This window comes from Mugil cephalus, chromosome 1, assembly GCF_022458985.1.
Source record: "Mugil cephalus isolate CIBA_MC_2020 chromosome 1, CIBA_Mcephalus_1.1, whole genome shotgun sequence".
In the NCBI taxonomy this organism is placed as follows: Eukaryota; Metazoa; Chordata; class Actinopteri; order Mugiliformes; family Mugilidae; genus Mugil; species Mugil cephalus.
The window spans coordinates 25,819,691-25,844,757 of record NC_061770.1 but is presented as its reverse complement, the minus strand read 5'-3'; the positions used below and the strand labels follow the sequence as shown (position 1 = coordinate 25,844,757).

The 25,067-nt window shown below is 37.3% G+C and overlaps 2 protein-coding genes across 5 annotated transcripts; one reads left to right on the top strand and one right to left on the bottom strand.

The window, feature by feature from the left end:
- Window positions 1-58: 58 nt before the first annotated feature.
- ikbkg (inhibitor of nuclear factor kappa B kinase regulatory subunit gamma) lies at window positions 59-19,068 on the bottom strand. Of its 4 annotated transcripts, XM_047609050.1 has the most exons (16): window positions 18,484-19,068; window positions 16,486-16,626; window positions 15,961-16,232; window positions 12,499-12,573; window positions 12,213-12,302; window positions 10,791-10,976; window positions 9,402-9,463; window positions 7,963-8,010; window positions 6,478-6,580; window positions 6,126-6,241; window positions 5,880-6,032; window positions 4,064-4,136; window positions 3,843-3,977; window positions 2,858-2,994; window positions 2,642-2,718; window positions 59-1,215 (listed from the first exon to the last, which is right to left on the bottom strand). In XM_047609050.1, the coding sequence occupies exons 2-16, from the start codon at window positions 16,622-16,624 to the stop codon at window positions 1,031-1,033; spliced, it is 1,851 nt and encodes a 616-aa protein (XP_047465006.1). In that variant the 5' UTR covers window positions 16,625-16,626; window positions 18,484-19,068; the 3' UTR covers window positions 59-1,030. The 4 variants fall into 4 exon arrangements, with proteins under 4 accessions (XP_047465006.1, XP_047465014.1, XP_047465022.1 ...); XM_047609058.1 differs by lacking the exon at window positions 7,963-8,010; XM_047609066.1 differs by lacking the exon at window positions 12,213-12,302.
- Window positions 19,069-19,215: 147 nt separating this feature from the next.
- On the top strand, window positions 19,216-25,058 carry tmed4 (transmembrane p24 trafficking protein 4). Its single transcript, XM_047609116.1, has 5 exons — window positions 19,216-19,411; window positions 20,234-20,334; window positions 20,427-20,552; window positions 22,103-22,249; window positions 22,333-25,058. The coding sequence occupies exons 1-5, from the start codon at window positions 19,273-19,275 to the stop codon at window positions 22,480-22,482; spliced, it is 663 nt and encodes a 220-aa protein (XP_047465072.1). The 5' UTR covers window positions 19,216-19,272; the 3' UTR covers window positions 22,483-25,058.
- Window positions 25,059-25,067: the final 9 nt, after the last annotated feature.

The window sequence follows — 25,067 nt, the reverse complement described above, 5'->3', positions numbered from 1 at the left end:
GGTTTCTCCCAAGTTGTATCACGCTCTACGCATGCGCGATGTAAAAACACACAAGCGCTAATGAATAACTGATTTATTTCTTACATCCCAACAGTTTGCAGCAATATGTTTTTCTTTCTTCTTCTTCTTCTTCTCTTTTTCTTTCTTTACTTCTTTTTTTTTTTGCAATGGATTATCTATAATTACAGACAATATTCACAGAACTGTGAAGGACTCTCAATGTGCTTACATTCAAATAGATAAACAGCCAGGTGCAAAATATGGGGCACAAAATGGGGGGGATGCTGTGGTGGGGTCAAGGGTCAAGGGTCAAGGGTCAAAGGTCAAGGGTCAAGGGTCGGGGTGATAAAGCAGCAGTCAAACGCGTACACAGGCACAGAACACAGAGAATGTCTACTATTTTTTTTTTAACAAGAGTAAACTCATCTCTAATACATAGTAATACGTGTTTTGAGGTTACAACCCAAACATGTAAATATTCTTTTATTATTTACTTAAAGCTCACTGGGTTAATTCGCACACTGATGTGAGAAAAAAGTCAGAATTGTCCTTTTTTTAGACAAGTCATCTCCTTCGGTCCAGTGATTAACTGATGCGTCGGATGAAGGATGCAGCTCAAAGTTTACACATTCACTTCACAGCGTTGTTTACTCGTCGGTAGTTAGTACATCATGGGAAAATGGTGCAAATACTGATGAAGCAAGGCAAAGGAAAGGGGGAAACAGGGGGAACTAAAGATATAAAGCTTGACATGAAAATAACGAGGAATGGAAAAAAAAAGTAACTTTAATCATGGAGAAGTTTTAGGGAAATATTTAGATTTTCTTGCTTTTGTATTTTTCTTTTCCCAGTTGTCGTCTGATTTCCTTGAATTGCTTTGTAATGATTTTTTTTAGGAAGGTAAAGGTCCACCCTGTGTGTTCAGGTAAAGGTGCAGCTACCACACATGTCTCTCCACGGAGCGAACGGAGCGAACACACAAAGAAAAGACGACGCTAAACGCGTGTTTTTTCGGTGAGCGCTGCTCATGCTACTGTATACAGTCCATCACGTGTATCTGCAGCGTGTCCATGTCCGGAGCCATGTACTGGCACTTGGGACAACATAAATCCGGCAGGTCCTCGGTCCCGGCCGCCCCGTGGTCGACCGGGACCAGACCCTGGTTACGGAACGAGGGGGCGGGCGGCACCGTGTTAAAAGCTGCAGGGAAAACTCCTGAAAACCAAAGAACAGACGGAAAAAGCATCAGAAACGACTTCTTACTGCACATGAAATACTGAGAAAACAATGCAACTCCAAAGTAGTTTCTCTGGTAACAGATATTTCTGCTTGTTTTCACGTTTATAGCATTTCATGCAAAACGAAAATGTCCATAAATAAATATAAATAAAATAAATATAAATAAAATAGAAAGTCAAAATTCCTGTAAGAATATATAAATATAAACATAATTATAAATATAAGGTGAAAATGTCCATAAAAAGTGTTAAAAAATTACTAAAATTAATATAAATAAAGTAAAATGGTCAAAATTCCCATAAAAAAATATATAAATATAACCATAATTATAAATATAAGGTGAAAATGTCCATAAATAAATAAAAATAAAATAAATAATGAAATAAAATAAATATAAATAAAACAGAAAGTCAAAATTCCCGTAAGAATATATAAATTTAAACATAAATATAACGTGATAATGTCCACACAAGGTTTCCATAATAAAATAAAACTGATATAAATAAAATAATAAAGGTTTAAATGCCCATAAAAATATATATAAATATAATGTGAAAATGTCCATAAAAAGTGTTAAAAAATTACTAAAATTAATATAAATAAAGTAAAAAAGGTCAAAATATCCATAAAAAATATATAAATATAATGTGAAAATGTCCATAAAAATTTGAAAATGTCCATAAAAAGTGTTAAAAAATTACTAAAATTAATATAAATAAAGTAAAAAGGTCAAAATGCTCATAAAAAATATATAAATATAACCATAATTATAAATATAAAGTGAAAATGCTCATAAATAAATAAAAATAAAATGAAATAACATAAATATAAATAAAATAAAAATATTCCAAAGTTTCATAAAAAGTGTTAATTAATAAATTTATAAATAAATAAATATAATGTGAAAATTTCCATAAAGTGTCCATTAATAAATATGTGATAACGTCCATAAAAAGTGTTAAAAAATTAATATAAACAAAGTAAAAAGGTCAATACATAAAAATAAAATAAATAATGAAATAACATAAATACAAATAAAATAAAAAAGGCAAAAGTGATCGTAAAAAGTGTTAATTAATAAACATAAATATAACATGATAATGTCCACACAAGGTTTCCATAATAAAAATAAAACTGATATAAATAAAAAGGTCAAAATGCCCATAAAAATATATATAAATATAATGTGAAAATGTCCATAAATAAATAAAACTAAAATAAATAATGAAATAACTAAATAGAATTAAAAAGTCAAGTTTCATAAAAAGTGTTCATTAATAAACATAAATATAAAGGGATAATGTTCACAAACAGATGAAATAATAATAAATCTCTCTAAGAACGTGCATATGTAGTTGATTGTGTATTTCTGTGTGTAAAGTTGCTGCAGGCTGTGATTTACCTTGTGGAGGAGGAACGATTGGGGCTCGTACATTAAAGTCATCCAGGTGTCTCAGCTTCATCTGCTCCATACGTGCCCTGAACCAGAGGTGGAGATTAGCAACTTTAAACCTTAATCCAGCCTTAATAAAGTGCAGCGCTGCTAAAACTGCTGATCCAGCGTCTTAAACGTCCAAGCGCTGCTCTTTTTTATTTCTTTTATTTCTTTTTATTTTACCGTGATGTGGCCTCTTGCTTGAGTCTGTCGATCTCAGTCATGGCCTGAGTCAGATGTTCCTGCAGCTCCTCCTTCTTCTGGTTCAGCTTCTCTCGCGCCTCTCGCTCCGCGAGGAAATCCGCCTTGTAGATCTCAGCCTGAGGAACCGCAGGACATTTCAGTGCATGTCGGTGTGAAGCTGCGTGCAACTGCATTTATTCCATTAGAATATAAATTATACTCCTGGTGTATTTGATGACGCAGCGTTTGTAGCTTCTAGTTTCTAAAAACACATGGAGCAGCAGACTGAGAGGACTTGTGCCAAATAAAAAGGGGCTGTGTCGGTTGTTTGGGGTTTTTTTTCTTAGGGTGGACAGATTGTGGACTGATTTCTGGGGACAGGTCGTCCAAAACGGGGACTGTCCCCAGAAATCACTGAATATACTGAATATAGAGGCTGCTTCCATTTTTAGCAACACAGCAAACTGCAGTTAAAATAACTGTATTCATTATAATTAGAATTTAGTAATTACCGTAAGGATGAAAATAAATAAAATCAGTCAAACTAAAAAGGTGAAAATAATGAAATAAGTTAAAGTTTGTTAAAAGCCAGACTAAAAAGATAAAATGATAAAATAAATAAAATTCAATTAATAAAAAGGTAAAAATCTGATGAATGTCCCCAACTTTAGTTTTTTAATGAATGAGGAAAAAAATGTTGCGCACAGATTACAGTTATTACGGTAGCCGGTCACGCTGCTATTGACATTAGAGACGTAGAAGTTTAAATATGAATAAAATAATTACTCATTAATCATTATTATTATTTTTAGGATTATTCTACAATATTTATTCATCGTCACAGTAAAATAGTTAATCTCCTGCATTAATTCCTCTTTTCAGCCAGTAGAAAATGTTGTGAACATGTGATTATGCATGAAAAAGAAGGTATAAACGCCCTGTGTTTCAGTACGTGCACAGATGAGCAGCGTCTGAGCGTCCGTACCTGAGCCGTGAGGACGGGAACCGTCTCCAGGGAACCTTTCTGCTGCTCCACCTCCTCCTTTAACTTGTCGATCAGGTCCTGTTTCAGGGCCAGCGCTCGCTCCGCCTCCTCCAGGCGGCTGCACAGGTCTCCGCCCTGCAGGACGAAACGCACAGAAACACATGAAAATACATAAAAAAACAAACAGTAAAACAAATGTAAATGTGTTTAAATGTTCTTACTTCGCTCTTGAGTTTGGAGTCGTAGTCTCTGAAGAGACACGTGTAGGCGTGTTGCAGCTGGGTCAACTTTTTCCTGGAGGAAACAGGGAGATTTTTACTGTTTAGTGCAAATTCTTTTTACGTTACTAATGTGCAATGTCCTTTAAAATAAAAAATAAAAAAATGAAGTCATTGAATGAGGAAAGAGAGTCGGACATTAATGTAACTTGAGACATCATCAGGGCCGACTGCCTGGAAAATAACATCTGATCTGATATGATGAGTTTTATTCATATTATTTATTAATTTATTAATTTATTAATATGTCCTGGGGGGAAATGACCCATTAACACAGACATTGACTAATAATTAGTTTGTACTTTCAGCTCTGACTGATGGATCGAGACCCGTGTTCAGTTTAGTTTGTCTGGTTTTATTTATTTATTTTTTATTTATTTTTTTGCATTTGTTTCTTTGCACATTTGTAGCGTTCCATTAATAAATATTAATATAAATATAAAATGCCCATAAATAAATCAAAAATAATAAGAAATAAAATAAAAACAATAAACAAATTAAATTAAAAATTAATATGCCCATACAAATTGCCCATTAATAATCTATATATATATATATATATATACATAATATATAATTAATATAAATATAAAATAAAAAAGTAAAAATGCCCATAAAAATTAAAAATATATTAATATAAATAAGTGAAAATGTCCATAAAAATTTATTAATATAAATAAGTGAAAATGTCCATAGAAACTGTAGAAAAATAAAATAAAAAGTTGAAATTTGCATAAAAAATTGATATTATTCATTAAATTAATAAATATAAATTAACAATAAATTTAAATAAAATTAAAAACACACTAAATAAAGTGAATAAATATAAATATGAAGTGAAATCGTACATAAAACGTGTCCATAAATCTAAACTGATGATAAATCTCTTTTCCCTGCATGTGTAATGTGTGTATATGTTAACATGCTGCATGTGTGTGTATATGTTAACATGCTGCATGTGTGTGTATATGTTAACATGCTGCATGTGTAATGTGTGTATATGTTAACATGCTGCATGTGTAATGTGTGTATATGTTAACATGCTGCATGTGTGTGTATATATGTTAACATGCTGAATGTGTGTGTATATATGTTAACATGCTGCATGTGTAATGTTTGTGTATATGTTAACATGCTGCATGTGTAATGTGTGTATATGTTAACATGCTGCATGTGTAATGTGTGTATATGTTAACATGCTGCATGTGTGTGTATATATGTTAACATGCTGCATGTGTAATGTGTGTATATGTTAACATGCTGCATGTGTGTGTATATGTTAACATGCTGCATGTGTGTATATGTTAACATGCTGCATGTGTGTATATATTAACATGCTGCTGTGTGTATATGTTAACATGCTGCATGTGTAATGTGTGTATACATGTTAACATGCTGCATGTGTAATGTGTGTGTATGTTAACATGCTGCATGTGTGTGTATGTTAACATGCTGCATGTGTAATGTGTGTGTATATGTTAACATGCTGCATGTGTAGTGTGTATATATGTTAACATGCTGCTGTGTAATTTGTGTGTATATGTTAACATGGTGCATGTGTAATGTGTGTACATGTTAACATGCTGCATGTGTGTATATGTTAACATGCTGCATGTGTAATGTGTGTGTACATGTTAACATGCTGCATGTGTAATGTGTGTGTACATGTTAACATGCTGCATGTGTAATGTGTGTGTACATGTTAACATGCTGCATGTGTAATGTGTGTATATATATTGACATGCTGCTGTGAACCCACTTCTCCTCGGTGACCACGTGTCGCTCCGTCTTCAGGGCTTGTTCCAGACTCTGGTTCTGCAGCAGCAGTTTGTCCATGGCCACGTGATGCTGCTTCCTCTGCTGCTCCAGCTCGCGCTCCGTCGCCTGCAGGGACTTGGCCTTCGCACACAGTCTGCACACGAGCACGGACACAAACCAGCGTCAGCACAACACAACAACGCAACAAACAACAAGCACGTGTTCAACGCTCGGAGCGACAACTCACTTATCCTCCAGCATTTTACGCTCGTGTTCGCTTTTGTCCAGGCAGCTCTGTCGCTCCTTCAGTTCTCCTAACAGGGAGGTGGCCTGCGCTTTCAGGGCCTCACAGTCTTTGGCCATCTGCAAAAAACACAACACGTTTAACCCTTTAACAACCTGCCGGCTGCTCTAAGACGCAGGTTTGAGCAAATGCTGCATGATGCATCATTTTCTGACTTTTCTGATAGAAACTTCAGAGTCTTGTCTTTAAAAAGAGACCAGGAACATGAATGAGCTCCAACATGTTCACGTCCTAAAAAGGCGTCTCTCATCGTGACTCTGGATCTTTTTTTTGTTCTGGATCAGCTGTTTCCTACCTGTGCACAGTCTTTGTCTTTTTGTTTGAGCAGAGCTTCAGTTCTGTCCCTCTGAGCTGAACTCTTCTGCAGATAGTCCAGCTTCTCCTCCAGCTCCCGATACCTACGAGGAAAACGGGTCCGTAACTCAAAGCTCTTGTGTCGTCTTGTGGTTCATGTACATATATATATATATATATATATATATATATATATATATATATGAAACACAGCTACTTTACAGTGATGCAGTCAGATACACAAACACTACGTGGATGCAGGTGAATTACAGATGCAGAAGCTCATTTTACAGTATTTATAAGCGCCGCTTAAAAGTTTTTCTGCATAAAAATGACTCAAAGCACGAATTTTTTTCCTCTTAAATTCAGTTTTCTTCATCTGCTTTAAGGACGTCAGTGAAAATCTGCTCATGTTCTGAGTTATTTTATGCAGAAATGTTAAAAACCTTTTAAGCTGCGCTTTAAGCCGGGACGTGCGGTGAGTTCAGTTCTGACGACTATTCCTCCACTGGTCTGTGATATAAATCTAATTTCAGCTTGATCCCAGTTAATTCCAGCATTTTTATAGTAAAAAAAATGCTGTATTTACACATTTCCTGTGTAAATACAAAGAGAGACAGAAGCTGCCTCAGAGGAAGGGGGCGCTAGTGAGCCACAGATTCATGCTGTTGCTCTTCTTCTGCACAGAACCAAATATTCTGATTCCAATCTGTTTAGAAGAATTAATATAAACACAGTCAGAATGAACAAACTGGTTTCACAGCAGCAGAATATTTCTTTTTCCTAAACTGATCTAAACTCATGTAAACGGTGAATCTGAATGAAGTCGGGCTCCGTTCTCTCTGAGCTCAGTCTGGACGTAAATGACTAATAACAACTCTGAAATAATTAGACATTATCTCACACTCAGACGGCTGCAAAAATAGAAACACTGAACTGTTTAAAAAGGTCCATCAGTAATGAAATGAAGCTCAGTCTGAGACTGAAGCTGAAAAACCTTGAAGACCTGCTACTATACGGACAAACACCACAACAGTAGAAGTGGACATGAGCCGACAAACTGTACGAATGAAGCTGCTGCTGCTTTAATAATAGAAGTAAAAACAACAGTAACTGCTGCTGCTTAGACAGAGACTCCACCTTTGATCAGTCACATGATGTTTTGGAAACAGCTGATCTGAAACCATGTGAACCTGGAGTGTAAATATCTGAGCTTAAAACATGATTAGAACTGAACCTTCAGCCAAATATAATAATAATATATATTTGTTTAAGGTGAATAAGGCTCATATGAGACATGAGACGTATCCAGTCACTGTGGAACGGTGAAGTTAAACTATTCCACAGGAGGATGAAGGTTAATCTGTGTCTCACCAGCAGCCGTGAATCTAACCACACGTCACCGGTTAATAAATGAGAAGAGACGAGCAGGAAACACAGTGATGAGGTGAAGGAAGCTGACATGCACACAGAGCTGTGGGTTTACCTGCCCTGAGTGGCCTGAAGCTGCTCTGTGAGTTTAGCCAGGCTAGAGCTGGAAGAGGAAGAGGAAGAGGAAGAGGAAGAGGAAGAAGAAGAAGCATGCTCACGTCCTTCAGCCGCTACCAGTCAAACGTTTGGAGACGCTCGGTAAAACATTCCAGCTTCATAAAGTTATGTGGATGTTTTTCTTTAACTCCGATAGTTATGACTAGTTTTAATTCGTTTTATAAACTTTAACGTAATGAGTTTTGTCTGTGTAGTTAATGTTCATTTAACTTTAAGTTGGAAAAAGCAAAGGAGGAGGAGAAGTGATATGATACGAATACTGGGAAATATAGAGGCTGCTTCCATTTTTAGCAACACAGCAAACTGCACTTAAAATAACTGTATTAATTATAATTATAATTTAGTAATTACCAAAAAGATAAAAAATAAATAAAATCAGTCAAACTAAAAAGGTAAAAATAATGAAATAAGTTAAAGTTTATTAAAATTAGAAAATAAATAAAATTCAATTAATAACCAGATGAAAAAGATAAATATATTAAATAAAATAAATAATTAAAATAACTGTATAAATTATAATTTAGTAATAACCTAAAGGATCAAAATAAATAAAATCAGTCATACTTAAAAGGTAAAAATAATGAAATAAGTTAAATTAAGTTAAAATTATAAAATAAATAAAATTCAAATAATAACCAGACGAAAAAGATAAAAATATTAAATAAAATAAATAATTAAAATAACTGTATTAATTATAATTAAAAAAAAAGGTTAAAAATAATGAAATAAGTTAAAGTTAGTTAAAAGCCAGACTAAAAAGATAAAATTATAAAATGAATAAAATTCAATTAATAACCAGACAAAAAAGATAAAAATATTAAATAAAATATAAATAATTAAAATGACTGTATTAATTATAATTAAATAAAAAAAAGGTAAAAATAATGAAATAAGTTAAAGTTTGTTAAAAGCCAGACTAAAAAGATAAAAATATTAAATAAAATAAATAAATTTCAATTAATAACCAGACGAAAAAGATAAAAATATTAAATAAAATAAATAATTAAAATAACTGTATAAATTATAATTATAATTTAGTAATTACCTAAAGGATAACAATAACTAAAATTAAATTAAAAGCCAAACCAAAAAGGTAAAAATACAAAAAATAATAAATAAAATAAATTAGTTAAAAGCCAGACTAAAAAATATAAAACGATTAAATAAAATTCTGTTTTCCTCAGGTCACTGATTCTGCAGCAGAGACTTTAAATCTGGTGTGATGTGAGTTAAATACTGATGGATAATGTGACCTAGTTTTGACTGGTAGCTGCAGAAACCAGAGCTCGGTCCAAACTTAGCAGAGAAGTTAGTTCAGTGCTGTTAATTCCAAACAAATGCTGTAAAGTTTGTATTTGAGGGTCGATGGTGTCGTACCAGTCGGATGAGTGCTGAGCCTCAGAGCGATGCGGGACGACCTCCTCGGTCACACTGGTCGCCTGCAAAACATTTATTCAGCGTTTAAAAGAGGAAACGAGACGAGCTTCATCATCATTTAAAATTCTCCTGAATAACGTGTGACGTTCATTCAGCCACTTACTAACTACAGCTGTAACTACTAGTTCACTCTATGTAAATAAAAACCTTCTTTGCATTTTCTGTTAGACGTTAACTCCATTTGACTGAGAAATAAATAACCAACAGTTCCTCAACCTGTTCTGTTAATTCAGACGTGGTTCAGTCAGATCACATTTATAATTTCACATAGTCGCCCCTTTCATACGCGATCACATTCATTTGGTTAAAGTTACAGGGGCTGATGCATGTCAGAGGACATTTCACACATCCTGACAGCTTTAGTTACCCTCTAAATTCTGCATTTATATAAAATATATATATATATAGACCTCTGAAATTATTACAAATGACCAGAGATAAAACTAGATCAAACAGAGCTAAGGTTCTAAATGTAAAACACACCAGTAACAACATTATCCACTAAAACAGTGAATCTCAACCCCTAGTGGTTCCTGATGTAATTGCTCGTGGTCCATGACAATAAAAACCTTTAAAAAAGATCATATGACATCTATAGAAGTGGGATTATTTTACTCAAATGTGACTTTTAATCTCCTGAGACCCTGCGTCCTGATATGAGGACATTAAGTTTTAATATTAGAGGCCAATTCCGTCAACAGTAACGAGCTTTAACTTCACTAATTAGGAAGCAGGTTGGGATTTTATTATGTGCAATTCTGCTTTAGCACAGCAACGTTCAGACATGAAAATGAACAGGTTTCTATTTTGTTACACGTTGGTGACTTTATTATAATATTGAGTGAAATAATCCCGGTGTCCACACACGAGGACACATTTTTTTTCCCCAAAACTACGTCTTAGTTAATTAAATAAAGACAAAATAAGTTAAATAAAGAGAAATGGATAAACTGAAAATGCATAGCAAACAAAAGCTCAGGTCTCAGGAGGTTAAACTACCTAAACTACATATAAACAGGGTTTTATTCTCTAATTAATTAATCTGTGTCACCAGAGAAATTTACTGTATTTTATTCAGAGATCTCACTTCTGGGATGTTAGAGGCCTCTACTGTTTCAGTGTGAATGCACCGTTCATTTCTTAATAATGCTCTTATTGTGAAACATCTGCAGGAAGAACATTAATGCATCTGTAACCTGCATGTGAAGCCTTAATTAAGAGCGACCACTGAGCCGGAGCCAGTTGTGCTGATGCACTGATTCTCGTCCTCTAACGGGTTTTTAAAGCAGAGTTTTCTCTGAACTCCTGGGACTTCGTGGGACTTGTTACCTGAGCCTGGGCCAGTTTTGCCCTCAGCTGGTCGATGCAGCGTCGCATCCGCTCCTTCTCCTTCTCCCCGTCGTCCTTTTCCCGCTCCAGCTCCTCGTTCTTCCTCCTCAGGTCTCTCATCCCTTCCTCCAGCTTCTCTTTGTGGCTCTTCAGCAGCTGCAGGAACTCGTTGGGACCTTCCACCGGCTGCGAAGGGAAGACGTGACAGAGGGAGAACCAGGGTTAAATGAGGAGGATTGGGGGGGGGGGGGGCAGGAAACCAAGAACTTAACGCTGTTCAAGGAGACAGAAGAAGAGGGACGCTGAAACACAAGAATGGGTCGGGTGTAACAGCATTAACACGTGTTAAGGCTCCATTCAAAGTGAGAAGCAGAGAGTTTTTTTTTTGCCATCCAACCTCCGTTCAATCCTGCTTTTCTGCTCGGATTTATTCGACCAAATGTACAACACGCTAGGGATGGGTGGTGTCTGTATATATATATATATATATATATATTATATGATTATATGAGTGAGAGACGTGGTGAAGTCGGAAAGGTCCAAAAAAATGAAGCAGAACGATAAGACAAAAAAAAGGTGCCGGCTAAAGCTAAAGCTAAAGCTGTCCCTGAAAATGTCCCCAATTTTAGCCATTTGTGAATGAGAAAAAAAATGTTGCGCGCAGATTACAGTTATTACGGTAACGGGTCTACAGTTTAAATTTGTTTAAATATCAATAAATATGTCAAAAATGAATTAAACCAATTAAATTGTCTCTGTTTCTTCATTTCATCTCAAAAACATCGGCGCCGTTAAACCTGTTTTACTACAGGTTAGTGTGGGATTATTCTATAATATTTACTAGAGATCAATGTTTGCGTTTTTTTACTAGTAAGAGTTGAAATAAGAAAAAAATAAAGAGTGTTTTGACTCTAGAATCACCCCTGTTTGTGCTTTATTTTTTATTTTGTAAGAGCGTTAAATATTCTTTGAGTTCAATAAACGGTTAAACTGAAACTTTGTTATCATTCTGTCATTTTTATCATGTAAATGGAGGGAGACAAAGCAGTATCAGCTTTGCTAATGAGAAAAAAAAAATCCATATCTGTCTATCGCTAATATTTACTCATCATCGCAGTAAAAAAAGTCCGTCCTTAGTCAATCTACTGCATTAATTCCTGTGAATATGTGATTATGCATTAGTCACATATTCAGCCCTTTCAACACCTCATTCCTCAGCTCATGTCAAGTTTAATCTGAAAAACATTTTAGATGCAAACACTGATTAATTCTCCGAGAAGGAAGTCAGGATTTTCCAGCTTGGCCTGAGAGTGATCAGAGGAAATGAAGTCAGCAGTGGGGGGGGGGGGGGGGGGGGGGTGAGAATCAAACTAGAGGTGAAAGAAAGCGTCGGGGATCGGGTTGGATTGCATTCAGGCTCACCTGGCCCATTACTTCCCCTTGTTCCTCTGTAAATGAGGTTGGGGGAGAGAAGATTGAGCAATCCAAGGAGCTATGCACACTTGGATGACCCTAGACATACAGATAATATATCTATTAGACGAGGAAAAAAAAACATCAACACTGGAACTCAGGCCCCGTTCAGACCCGACGTCAACATCTGGTCTCTGTGAGTCCAGGTGTGAACACTGATCTGGTGTCACTCCCCATTTCTTTGGTCCCGTTATTTATCTGAACGAGGCCGTGGGGACGCGAACACGTAACTTACCAGGCTGCGAGGAGGCGTGGTTTGCGTGAACTGTTCAATATCTTCAACTCTCTTCTTCTCCCAGTGATCGAGAGTCTGAAACAGAAATGAGAGACAGACGTGTATCAGGTCCATTAATCGCATGATTAATCGCACAATTAATTGCATGATTTCTGCAGCTTAGTCAGGAGGCTTTAGGAAAGATTAGTTTCTTCATCCATTTCTGCTTCATTGTTTTACACTTGTGTTTTTCTTCTGCAAGTCTGTGCAACCAGGGAACAGAGCGTCTGATCTGTCCCTCTATGCTGATTGGTTCTGAGCTGGTCACGTGTTTCATGGGCGCCATGTTGGATCCATCTAACCAATGTTCACCCATAGAGAAGTGACAATAACAGAGAATAAAGTTGGATTAAAAGTTAAAATATGCCACAGGATCAGGAAAACACGGAGGAAACTCCACCGTTTCCCCAGTGAACAAAAACAGAGAAAGTTATGGAGCAGAAGATTAAAAGGAAGAACTGGACGTCAACTGGTTTCTCTATATTATGTGATGAGGTAAATGTCAAAGTCTCTCTCTTTGGCGTTTGTTAAGATTTTATACAGAAAAATAAAGTCACACCATCATTAATGTGAACATTGATCTCAAAAACACCACTTTACTAATGAATTAAGTCTGAAGCTAGCTTAGCCTTATGCTAGTGTTATGCTAGCTAGTTATCTAGACTAAAGGCTTAGAAAAATAGCAGCTAGCGTCATATATACTGTGAAACCCATGTGTTCATGTAATTTATGTCCATGTAGATAGACACATTTAACTGACACGTAGCTTTACCTCAGTTACTACTAAGTTATTATGGCTAGCATGCTAATGCTATAATGATAATTTCAACCTTTTTATGGTGATGGATGAAGACGGAGACTGAGGAGAACGTAAACACAGCTCCATGACTGATGAGGAGCATTTTACAGCTCATTTAAGATGTTTAAAGGAAGTAGACGCTGGGATATTTAAGTGAGGACCTTTTACCTATTGACAGACGTTGGTAATAACATTTATGTCAACATAGCACATCTGTCCCATAGGGTTACACAGTAGAATCTAACCTCTGATGTAGCAAACATGGCGCCATGATTTCAGTTGGCTGATTATACTCTAACATACGGTTCTTGTGGTTCACCAGAGTTAAATATTACAGAAGAGTCTGACTAACTTAAATCATGGCGCCATGTTTGCTACATCAAAGGTTAGATTCTACTGTGTAACTCTATGAGATAGATGTGCCATTTTGGAATAAATTGATTATTTTCGCCATTAACGAGCCTATAAATCAAGCATTTCCTTGTAACTGGTGGAGGTAAAGCAGAGTGTAGTATTTATTAAACTAAAACTCCAGCGAGTTTCAAGATGGCGCCACCCATAACCCAGGAAAAAAGCCTCAGTTTGGCCGATGTAAGGAAGCATTCATTTAGCCCTAGTTTAAATATAAATTATTCTGACAGCTGCATGAACCACAATACGTCATTTACATGAAATAAAACACAACAAGGAAGCACTTCAGGTCAGGACTGGTGTCTGTAGAGGGTTCACACTACACACTGAACAGCAGCCTGACACGTTTAATGAATTTCTGATGTGTCATAGCTGATAACAATCACTGATATTCAAAATACTGCATCCTATCCGCAGTCTGCAAAGCTCAACTCTGCAAAAATCCAGTTTGGAGTCACAAGATCTGGTCACGTTGCCATCGAGTTCTGGCACCACAGTTATTCTTGCAGCATATTCTGTTCACGAGGAGGTTGTTGCTTTTTTTTGTCCGTTTCAGTTCAGGCTTCATGTCATTTCCTGTTCACCCTCCGCTCTCAAACGTTTCTACAGTCTTATTTAGACTGGGCCAGTGTCATTCAGCAGATCATCTCAGTGGGTGTAAGATCAGAAAGGTTAAGACCTTAAAATGTTTCAGGGAGAAACCCAAACCCAACAATTCCCCCTCGAGCGGCAGCTCTTGGTAACGGTGGGGAGGGAAACTCCCCTTTTCAAAGAAAGAAACCTCAGACCAAACCAGACTCGAGAGTGGGCGACCGTCTGAGTCGACCCGTTGGGATGAGACGAGACACAAAAATGTAAGAAAAACTTAGATTTAAATCGATCATCGTTTGACAGATCCGATGTCGATTTATAGAAATGTTTCCATCCACGGGGAGATTTTCCCCGAAGTCTTGTGACTCGTTTTCCCTCAACTCAAAAGCACGTGCAGCGATACTGGTTCAATGAGTACGAGGGAGATCCACAACGCCGACAAGCTCCGACTCCGAGAGAAAACTCAGAATCTCTGAAGCCGGACTGGATTTAAAAAAGTACGACGACAAAAAAAAGCTGCACAAAAGCAGATGTGAAACTAGAGGGAAAATATTGTAGAATTACCACCAATCCCCTGAACTCTGAATAATATAAAAACTGAAGCTGCTGTTGATTCCGAAAGTTAGTGTCATTTCCCGGTAGGTGTGAGTACAGTTACTCTGCGGTCCATCGTCACATAAAAGACCTGCAACAAACAATCTGATTGGACCAGAAGATCAACTCCAAAGACACCAGACTTTGCAGAATCCGACCTAGTTCACTTGCTTCTATAAGTAGAATCTACACCGGATTTAACTAATCACATCGGTAGGAGCCTCCTCTTTCAGCTGGTATTCAACAAGTTATTTAACCCCAACTGATACAATGAGGAGCTTCTCATTTCTTCATCATCCAGTGGTGCTGGAAAAGATGTTAGTCTGTTTGAGAAGGTTCAAATCATTGGCTGCATCAAGCAGAGAAAACATCTAAGGAGATTGAAGAAGAAACTATTGAAACTGGGTTAAGAACTGACCAACGCTGCATTATTAAAAAATGGGAGGGGAGTGGAAGAAACAAATCCTGATTGATGGTGATGTTTGGTGAAATCAAACTGAAGAAAAGCAGCAGTAGAACTCAGGGCTTTGTTTAATAGTGAAAGGAAGAACATTTTCAAACGGACAATGTGAAGGGAACTCAAGGGACTGGGACTGAACAGCTCTGTAGCCTTAAGAAAACCACTGATCAGTGAGGACAACCTGGAAAAAAGGCTTCATTCATTCAAGACTGGACTCTGGAGACATGGGAGAAGGTCATGTGGTCTGATGAGTCCAGATTAACCCTGTTCCAGAGCGATGAGGCATCACGATGTGGAATATACTGAATGACCAGGTTATTCCATCCATATTCCACAATGATAATACCAGGATTCATGGGGCTCAGATAGTGAAAGATTGGTTTCAGGGAGAATAAGACCAGATCTTTTTCACCACAGAGTCCAGAACTGAGAATCTTTGGGATGTGCTTTGTGCAACGGTCAGATTCACCCATCATCAACATAAGATCTTGTTGACAAATCAATGCAACACCGGATGGAAATCAAAGCTAAACGAGGTCCAACCAGACACTATAGTGTAAGGATTTACCTGTGCTCCTTCCAGGGGCCCGTTCCGGGTCGGTCGCACCTGCAGGTCTTCGGTCTGGCTGGAGCTGCAGCAGTGGGTGGATGACGGGGAGGAGGCCGGTCCGTTCACCAGGCTCTGTAAGGAGTGGTTCTCCTGGGCCAGCCTCTCCACCAGGGCCCGGGCCTCCTGGAAGCGACAGCTGAGGAACTCCCGCTCCTCCCTGGTCCTCCGCTGCCATCCCTCCATCTCCTCGCAGCGCTGACGCAAGGCCAGGTTGCTCCTCCGCAGAGCCTCTGGACGGCAGGAAAAAAAAAACGATACGAGAGTCAGAGACAAGACGATTTCAACAGCTGGTCGTGTAGAATATTTAGGTCAACTTGGTCTGAACAGTTGGAGTCTAAGTTTAGGATAATATTGGTGCTGCTTAACTGACATTTCATGGTTCTCCTCTGTTGTACTTGTGCAAAATATCAAAATTATTTGATTGGCTCGGCGGTTCTTTGCAAATCCACATTTATTGTGTGTGAGATGTATTGATACTCGTACCTCGAAGCTGCTGGTTGTCGCCAAGCAGCCTGGTCACCACTTCGTTGGCGGCGAGTTCTGGTGGGACCCTGAGGGCCCCTCCGCTGTCCTCTCCGGACATGTCCCACTGCATCGGGCCGTCGGGCTGAGGCTGCACCATCACTACGGACAGAAAAAACGCCAATACAGTTACACACCTGACTGAGCTGCTGCTAATGCATCGGTGCACAAAAAGAAATCTACTTCCTGCACCACAAACCATGCATTCAAACTCTAGGAAGTCTGAGGTTTGCACTTTCACTTTCAGTTCATTTTTTTTAAATTTATTACATTACTTGAAAAGAGCTTCTTTTCCATACACACAATTTTGCGACACTTAAAACAATACACAAGGGAATTAATAAGCAAACGATGGCAATGATAATAATAATAGAATTTTTAAATAAGGGTTAAGATAAATTAGTATTTTATGAATATATAAAATATTTTCCAGGGATTATAAGAATCTGTTGTTACCCAAAAAGTTGAATTGAATTGATAAAAAAATAAAAAAATAAAAAATGAATAAAGATTTCTTTGTCTAAACTGCAACAGTATCTAATTAGGACAGTACCTACTTAATGTAAACTTCTTCGACTTAAATTTGATTAAATTTGCAACATTAACATCCAGGACATTATATATCTTTAAAATAATGAAGAAAATCCTGCAGGAATAGCATCAAAAGTAGTAGCATACAAACGGCATCGTAAACTTTTCAAGAAATTCTGAGTATGACCGTAAAATATGTGATCATGTGTATGATGCTTTTTCTGCATCGTGTCGGACACATGATGCTAAATCTCCATTTATGACATATATTAATGTTGAGGCCCTTTGTCTGTATCAGTGTCCCCATTAAAATAGGAAAAGTCATTAAACATGAGGTGAATCTTCTCATGTAAATCATATATTTAGAGACGTTAAACGGAGTCAAACTGAGCCCAATGATAATGTACGAATGTGGTATAGATGTGTATTATTGTTATAGATGCTTTCAGTTTTAAACAAGTCTAAGTAATACATACATACATTTATACATTTAGACCGTCAGTCTGTTCAAATGTTGTGCAGGAACATTTTTTAATGTTTCCTGTGAGTCTTTTCTTTGTTGATTTATGCATAATTTGTGCTGTTTGAACGTGAACCAGATCAGGAAATCAAATTCAATGAGGAAGTGTTTGAATGAAGATCAAGGTGTTGATTTTAAATACTTGTCTTTAAGGGTGTGTGTGTGTTCTCTCTTTTCATTTAAAATACAAAGACCAATATGAAGCACATGTTTTTTTTTAACCCTTTATAGGGCAAGGAACCATATTTGGTAACTTCATCACATTTTTTTCACGCTCCTCCTTTGTGAGGTTTGGGAGCATGTGGTTTTCATTCAGCCAATCAGAGATGATCAGGGAAACATTCTCATGTCTAATCAGGGTCTTGATCAACAGTAAAAAAAAAAAAAAAATGTCCAACACTGGGGTTGAAATTGTGAATTCAATGAGTGTCCTATAAAGGGTTAAGTTATTTTTTTTTGCCTACTATGACATGTTCTAGGTTCTCCACGATGCAAAGCATGATGAGAACACATAAAACAAGTGAGTTAAACTGTCCTGTTCTCCATCACTAAGCACAGATGTTGACACCAGTGGGTGAACTGGTCGATTCCTTCCTCCTTTCTCGGCACCAGTGGACCGGAGGAAAACATTACGTCACCCCCCCAATACCACAAAACCATGAGGCTGAGAGAAACTGGACCAACATTAAAACCACGCGCTTTTAGATTTCACTGCTAGAATTACAAAAAAAAACAGAACAAACAAACAAAAAAACTACTAACGATCGCCTGAGTTTTATTACTAGTGTTACAACGTTGATGTTTCCCTCTCGCTAATGAAGACAAGTGTCAAATAAGTCTTCTCCGAGCCACTACAAATCAACGTGACACACAATATGTTCATATTATGGGTGTAAATCGTCTCTTACCTTTCTTTTTTTCAGTGTCGTCCAGAATAAGAGGCAGAAAAGCTCACAAACAAAGCTAATGCTTCGCGGCTAGCGGCTTAGCTCGTAAGCTAACATTTAGAAACTGGGATAAAGCGGCAGCTAATCCGAGACACTCGTCTACTGGTGTAAACGCGATCTACGTCAACGGTCCGCGTGTCCTCCAGGAGCCATTTGCTCCGGTTTGTGTTTTCTTTTGTGTGTGTGTGTTTAAGTAGAGCTCGAAGCTAACTGTCAAAACCGAAGCGACTGTTATTAGCCGAGGAAATGCGCGTTGTATTTTCACCCCGAGTACAAACTGTCAGGTAGCACTTCCTCTCAGCAAACAGCGGAACACTCACTTAAATAACTCAAAACAGTCACGTTACTTGCACTTGGGGTATTTTCCTTATTGACATTCCTCACATCCCGTTCATTTCATGCTTTACGCTCCCTTGACAACGTAATTCATTTTACAGGTTTAATGTGCTTCCGTTCAGCAGGCAAGCTAATAATTTGCGACTCGTTCGCTAATTATTGTGTCAAACTATATATCTGTTATTTTTTTTCGTTAACTATTTGAAAACGACTTAAGTGGGGAAAGGTCATGGTCTCAAGTCGAGAGTTGCCCTTTCCTCCCGGATGAAAATCGCCCCTGAGTGGTAAAACTCAGGGCAAAACAGAACAGTCCCCAAGGAAATCCCCCCCTTCCTACTTCCGCATGGGAAGATGACGTCAGCCGGTGCAGCGTCACGGCTTCCGTAGCTGTTGAGCTAAAGCGAAACAGTCTTCATGATGCCCTCCGTCCCTGCCGCCGGTGTTATTTTACTAATAACTTGGATTTATCCTTGTTACTCGCTTTATTTCCACATAGGAGAGACGGAGAAAAAATGCTTCATTGAAGAAATTCCAGACGAGACCATGGTTATTGGTGAGCGAGTGCAGGCTAAACCAGCTTGACGTAGCTAACGATGCTCGCTAACAGCTGGTTGCAGAAAAGATGCTGCGTTGAAAATAGACAATTAACAAATAAATGCATAGATTTTCTCAGTGACCGATTGAAAAATTATTAAAATGCATTCACAATAATATTAAATATTTATGCAACTGTACATTTGGTGCATACAGAACACAAGTGCGGTTAAATTGTTTGTTTTTATGATATTTCCTGCAGCGAGAATATATTTTAGGAATTTGTAATTTGGGTTTCTCATCTTTCTCTCAGTAAAGAGGTAATATTTAAAACTTGAGGCTATAATTTGTGTTTATTGCACGTCGCATTTACAAAATTATTTCAAAAAATGTTAACAGAAATAGGGTTTTGCAATTGTAAGTTGCACAGTGCACTTAATATATTCATATTCCTACTATAATGCGATGATACATTTGTCACAGTTCCTGATAAAAAATTAACATTCACTTAACAGGAAATAGAAGACGACGAATGATGGTGCTTCATCTAAATAATTGATTTAAATAAAATCAGTTATTTATTGATTACTGTGGAAAATAAATGTCCCTTTTCAAGATAAACACATAATTTGAGAATTTGTTTGTTGCTTAAAGGAGGTTTAGATAAATCTGAAAAAGATCATCATCATTACATTTGATAATCCAACTGCTATGATAATATTATAATATAATTACTGTTTTCTAACAGTGTTATAGTAATTGTTATCATAATGCTGTGTTGTTGTTGCTGAAGGTTTACAGTCTCACAGTGTATCACGTGTTGGTGTTGTCTGTCTGACAGGAAAGTACAGGACTCAGCTGTGGGACAAACAGACCAGCTCCTTCCTCCCGTCCACCCCCGGCCTCGGGATGCACGTTGAGATCAAGGATCCAGACACAAAGGTGAACACGCTGGGAGGTGGCGCTGTAAAACACGACGACGTACGGAACATTTAAGTGGATTCTGATGATTTGTTTTCTCATAACTCTGCCAGATCATCCTGTCTCGTCAGTACGGGTCAGACGGACGTTTCACGTTTACCTCCCACACTCCTGGAGAACATCAGATCTGTTTGCACTCCAACTCCACCAAGATGGCTCTGTTTGCAGGAGGAAAACTGGTACGAACGAATCCACCTCAACACCCACATGGTTTTAATTTAAATGTTTCACACAGTTGTTCCCTAATGTATAAATACTTTCTAAATCTCAATATTGATACATGTAAAATCGAGTATTTACTGTTTTGTTAATAGTTAAATATAAATTGAATTTTTTTCTCCACCCAGGTTACGTTCACAGTGCTGCCCTTTAGAATTTTCTGTGTTTCTACATAAAAATGACTCAAAACATCAGCAGAGTTTCACACTGAAAATCAACATAAAGAACCCGATCAAACACGTGAAAGTGGAATATTATAGTTGTCCATTATTTGTAAAGGAAATTTAGTTACATATCTGAGAGGTGCACGTTAATTTCAAGGCCAAATCTTCTCTTTATCTACTTTCAGGACTTTTGTGCAAGTAACATTTCCACACAAGACATTTTAACCTCCTGAGACCCGAGCTTTTCTTTGGTCTGTATTTTTAATGTCTGGGACCTAACACATAAAAAACCAAGCATCATCTGTGAACAGGAAGTAATGTTGCAATAGTAGGTACTTCTGCAGAAGCCAAGAGAGATGTCTTTACACATGCAAAAAAATAATTCATAATTCATATATATATACATATATACCTGCCAATACTTTTATATTGTTTATTCTATTATATTTTTTTATCTTATTATTCCTCTTTTACACAGTCCACTCTTTATTCCTGTTACTTTTCTGCCCCTATTGATGCTGTTATAAGCTGTAACCTCCGCACTGTGTGACAAATAAAGCTTTTTCTATTCTAATTAATCTATTACTAATTTAGAAATAAATTGCAATAATTACTTTAATTATTCGATAGACATGGAAAAAGCTGCAATGTTAAGTAAGTGGAAGGTGAATAAATGGTTTTCACTTCTAGCTAAAAGTAATTGATAATGGTTAAAACACAAGAACAAGTCTTTATTGTCATTGCAGAACACAAGTTGTACAGTGCAACAATTTTTTTTTTTTTTTTCAGTTCTATAAGATGTCCAGTACTTTTACTTTTAGTACTTTTGTTTATGTGCTTTCTGGAGTCAGTCAGAGACGTTCTCTGGAAGAGTTTTGGGAAAGGACTGACTAGTAGGTGTAGCCCAGGTGGACTTCCCTCTCTGCTAAGAGACTAATACTACTGAAATAATGGAAAGACCCAACACCTACAACATACAGCATGATGCACCACATCAAGTTGGAGAAAAAATCAGATACACAATCAGGGGATCCACAAGGAAATTTTGTAATATTTGTCCTTTTTTAATGTTTGTTGGAGAGATGGAGGCAGATAAGATCAAACAGTGAAACTCTGCTTCTGCCTTTGTGTCTGACTGTGAATTTTATACTTTGAATTTTACCTGGTGCTATTTATAAATATACATTATCGTTATGATTTTACATTCCATATTAAGCTCTCCCTTATTCCTTGGTATCCCACTGGTATTTCCTTATCATTATGGATCAAATGGATATAAGTGGATGTTATGAGGTGAAGGTGCTTATTTACTTTTCTAACATCGAGTTTGTTTCTCTGTTTTTCAGAGGGTGCATCTGGACATTCAGGTCGGGGAACATACCAACAACTATCCTGAAATCGCGGCGAAGGACAAACTGACCGAGCTGCAGCTGAGAGTCCGACAACTTCTGGACCAAGTGGAACAGATTCAGAAGGAGCAAAACTACCAGAGGGTCAGTTTAAAGCAAAAAAGAAATAGAAGAAACGTTAAGTGTTAAGCTGAAGCCGTTATATGACCGCGTGTTGTTCTCTGCAGTATCGCGAGGAGCGTTTCCGCATGACGAGCGAGAGCACGAACCAGCGCGTCCTCTGGTGGTCCATCGCTCAGACGCTCATCCTCATCGTCACCGGCGTCTGGCAGATGAAGCACCTGAAGAGCTTCTTCGAGGCCAAGAAACTGGTTTGATGGAGACGACACAAAACACGAGGAGACTCAGCCTCAGCCTCAGACAACATCCAGCAACTTTCAGCCACAAATGGTACAAACACATCCACAGATCCACCGACTCATCCCGTTTGCTTTCTGCAGGTTTTTTCCACGTTCCTGTTGTTCTTGTTGTTGTGTTTTCTTTTCGTGAACGACCGAAGCATGAGAATGTTAAAGCTGTTACAAGTAAATCATTCATTCTTGTTTTTATTTTGTTTGCACAGTTTTATTTTTTCAGGCTTTGTAAATTGTAGCATCGACATTAACCCTCATGTTTGGAATCTGTGAGCAGCGTAAGGACCCGTAACACGAGGTTAATAGGAAATGGTCCTGAAATAATCCTGAATTGTTAATCAATGATTAATAGCACCAAAAAAAAAAAAAAAAAAAGCTAAAATATATCAAATTTTCATTAACATCTGATCTCACTTGTCCAACTTTAACCTCCTGAGACCTGAGCTTTTATTTCGTCTGCTTTTTTTAATTTCTCCGAGGTATTTGGGATCAGTCGGACCTAACGCGTGTAAAAACCAAACATCATCTTTGAACAGGAAGTAGTAGTGTTTGAAAAAAGCGAAGTCCTCATATGTGGACACTGGTATTACTTCATTATTTATATATAAGAAGTCAAAATATGAAATTTTAATATCTGAACATGGCTGAGCAAAGACAGAATTGCATTTCCTCAAACGAGTATTCGCTAATTAGCAAAAAATTTGATGTGACAATTTGTTCAGTTTGTCACATCAAACTAGAAACGTCAGTAACGTTAGCATAAATAAAGAAGTTTTTACCTTTGCTACCACTAGATGGCAGACTAACGCGTCCACTCATGAGGACGATTTAAATGAAGCAGAATAAGCTGCAATAAAACCCAAAAATGAACGTCCCCATATGAGGACACTGGGTCTCAGGAGGGTAAATCGTCTTCGTCTTCATCAAATCTGGTCTTAATTAATTAATTAATTAATTAATTTATAGAGATCTGGGCTCCGTTTCAGACTGAAAGCAGGTCTAAGGGGAAAACCCCGAGTTACTCAACCCAGAGATGGGGGAAAGTCCGCTTTTTCGGTTTCACAAAGCCAGTGCGGCGCAACTCTGGGTCAGTTCCCATGGCAACACACTCTGTGACACTAACCTGGACTCTAGAAATCAGATCAGCGCTCACACCCGGAGTCCAGAGGCCAGATCATGCAGCACTGTGCAAACTTTGAGTCAGCATTAAGAAATTATTTAAAAGTATTCATAAAAAAAAAAAAAGAAACGAGCTACAATGTCACAAATGAGCAAATGTTCATTTGAGGATGTTGAGACACAGTCATGTTCAGGTATAAAAAAAAATCATTTTTATATTTTGTTTTACATTGGTGACTTAAAAATAATGAAATAATCCCAGTGTCCACATATGAGGACATTGTATTTTGTCAAAAACTACTACTTCCTGTTCAAATTTGCTTCTTAGTTTGTTTGTTTTTTTCCCCCTTTGGTCCCAGAAGTTAAAATTGTACATCAAACAAAAGCTCAAGTCTCAGGATGTTAAAAATGTCTTATTTTACAAAAATGTTAATTTCATAAAAGTCCTGAAAGTAGAAAACGAGAAGATTTGCCCCTTGAAATTAACTCGCACCTCTCAGATATGTAATATTGTCTCACTTTGCTTTACAAACAAATGCGCAAAAGTATAATATTTAACTTTTCCCATGTTTGATCGGGTTCTCGTTGTCGACTTTCAGGACTTTAAGTGTGAAACTGCTGATGTATCGAGTCATTTTGATGCTGAAATGTAGGAAAACTGTAGTTCTCAGCTCACCAGATATGTCTGTACATCCAGTTTGTGATAATAACAACTGGACTCTGTGTTGTAAATCAGTGGTTCTCAACCTTTTTGAGGGTCCTGGACCCTCTGCATATTTTTGATCTACCTTGAGGGACCCTCCCTCATCCTCAGGGTAGGTCAAGAATTAGCTTAATTTCAAGCGCTAACCTGAACAACGTCCTGCAGACATTTCACAATAAGAGCATTATTAAGAAATGAATGGTGCGGTAGCCTGGGAGCAAGATCTCTTCAAATTACACTTGTAATGAAACAGATGTAATTAGAGAAAGTCACAGTCACATTTAAGTAAAATAAACCTATTTCTATAAATCTTTTTTAAAGGATTTTATTTTCTTGCAGTTCCACCTCTGGCCACTAGGGGTCTGCGGCTCCGCGGTTGAGAATCACTGCTGTAAATAAGCTGCAGCTCGTTAACTTTTCTCTTTTCTAACAACTTTTACACGGAGTGAATGACAGAAAAAGTCTCTCTCCAGGTGTGTTTGTTCCGTCTGAACTTATTTATTGAGCAGTTTTATTATTGCAGGCCGGTGTTTGGTCCTGGATCCATGTGTCTGTGCTGAACATTGTTTTTAATTCATTCATGTGGGAAATATTAAAGAGGTTTTAAGTTCGGGTTTGAGTCCAGATCAGACGCTAAGTTATCTTTTTAAATGATAATTCCTTTTTACCGTGGTTTGGATGTGACCTCCTTGTGCTTAATAAAGATACCGAACCCAAACCACTTGTT

What these genes read in the sequence shown, in the direction of transcription:
- ikbkg (XM_047609050.1), bottom strand. Translation starts at nt 16,624, where the DNA reads ATGGTGCAGCCTCAGCCCGACGGCCCGATGCAGTGGGACATGTCCGGA. An exon ending in CCACGCCTCCTCGCAGCCTG is followed by an intron (nt 12,303 to 12,498) that starts GTAAGTTACGTG and finishes CTGTATGTCTAG; the next exon opens with GGTCATCCAAGTGTGCATAG. An exon ending in AATCGTTCCTCCTCCACAAG is followed by an intron (nt 1,216 to 2,641) that starts GTAAATCACAGC and finishes TTTGGTTTTCAG; the next exon opens with GAGTTTTCCCTGCAGCTTTT.
- tmed4 (XM_047609116.1), top strand. Translation starts at nt 19,273, where the DNA reads ATGATGCCCTCCGTCCCTGCCGCCGGTGTTATTTTACTAATAACTTGG. An exon ending in TGTTTGCAGGAGGAAAACTG is followed by an intron (nt 20,553 to 22,102) that starts GTACGAACGAAT and finishes TCTGTTTTTCAG; the next exon opens with AGGGTGCATCTGGACATTCA. An exon ending in AGGAGCAAAACTACCAGAGG is followed by an intron (nt 22,250 to 22,332) that starts GTCAGTTTAAAG and finishes TGTTCTCTGCAG; the next exon opens with TATCGCGAGGAGCGTTTCCG.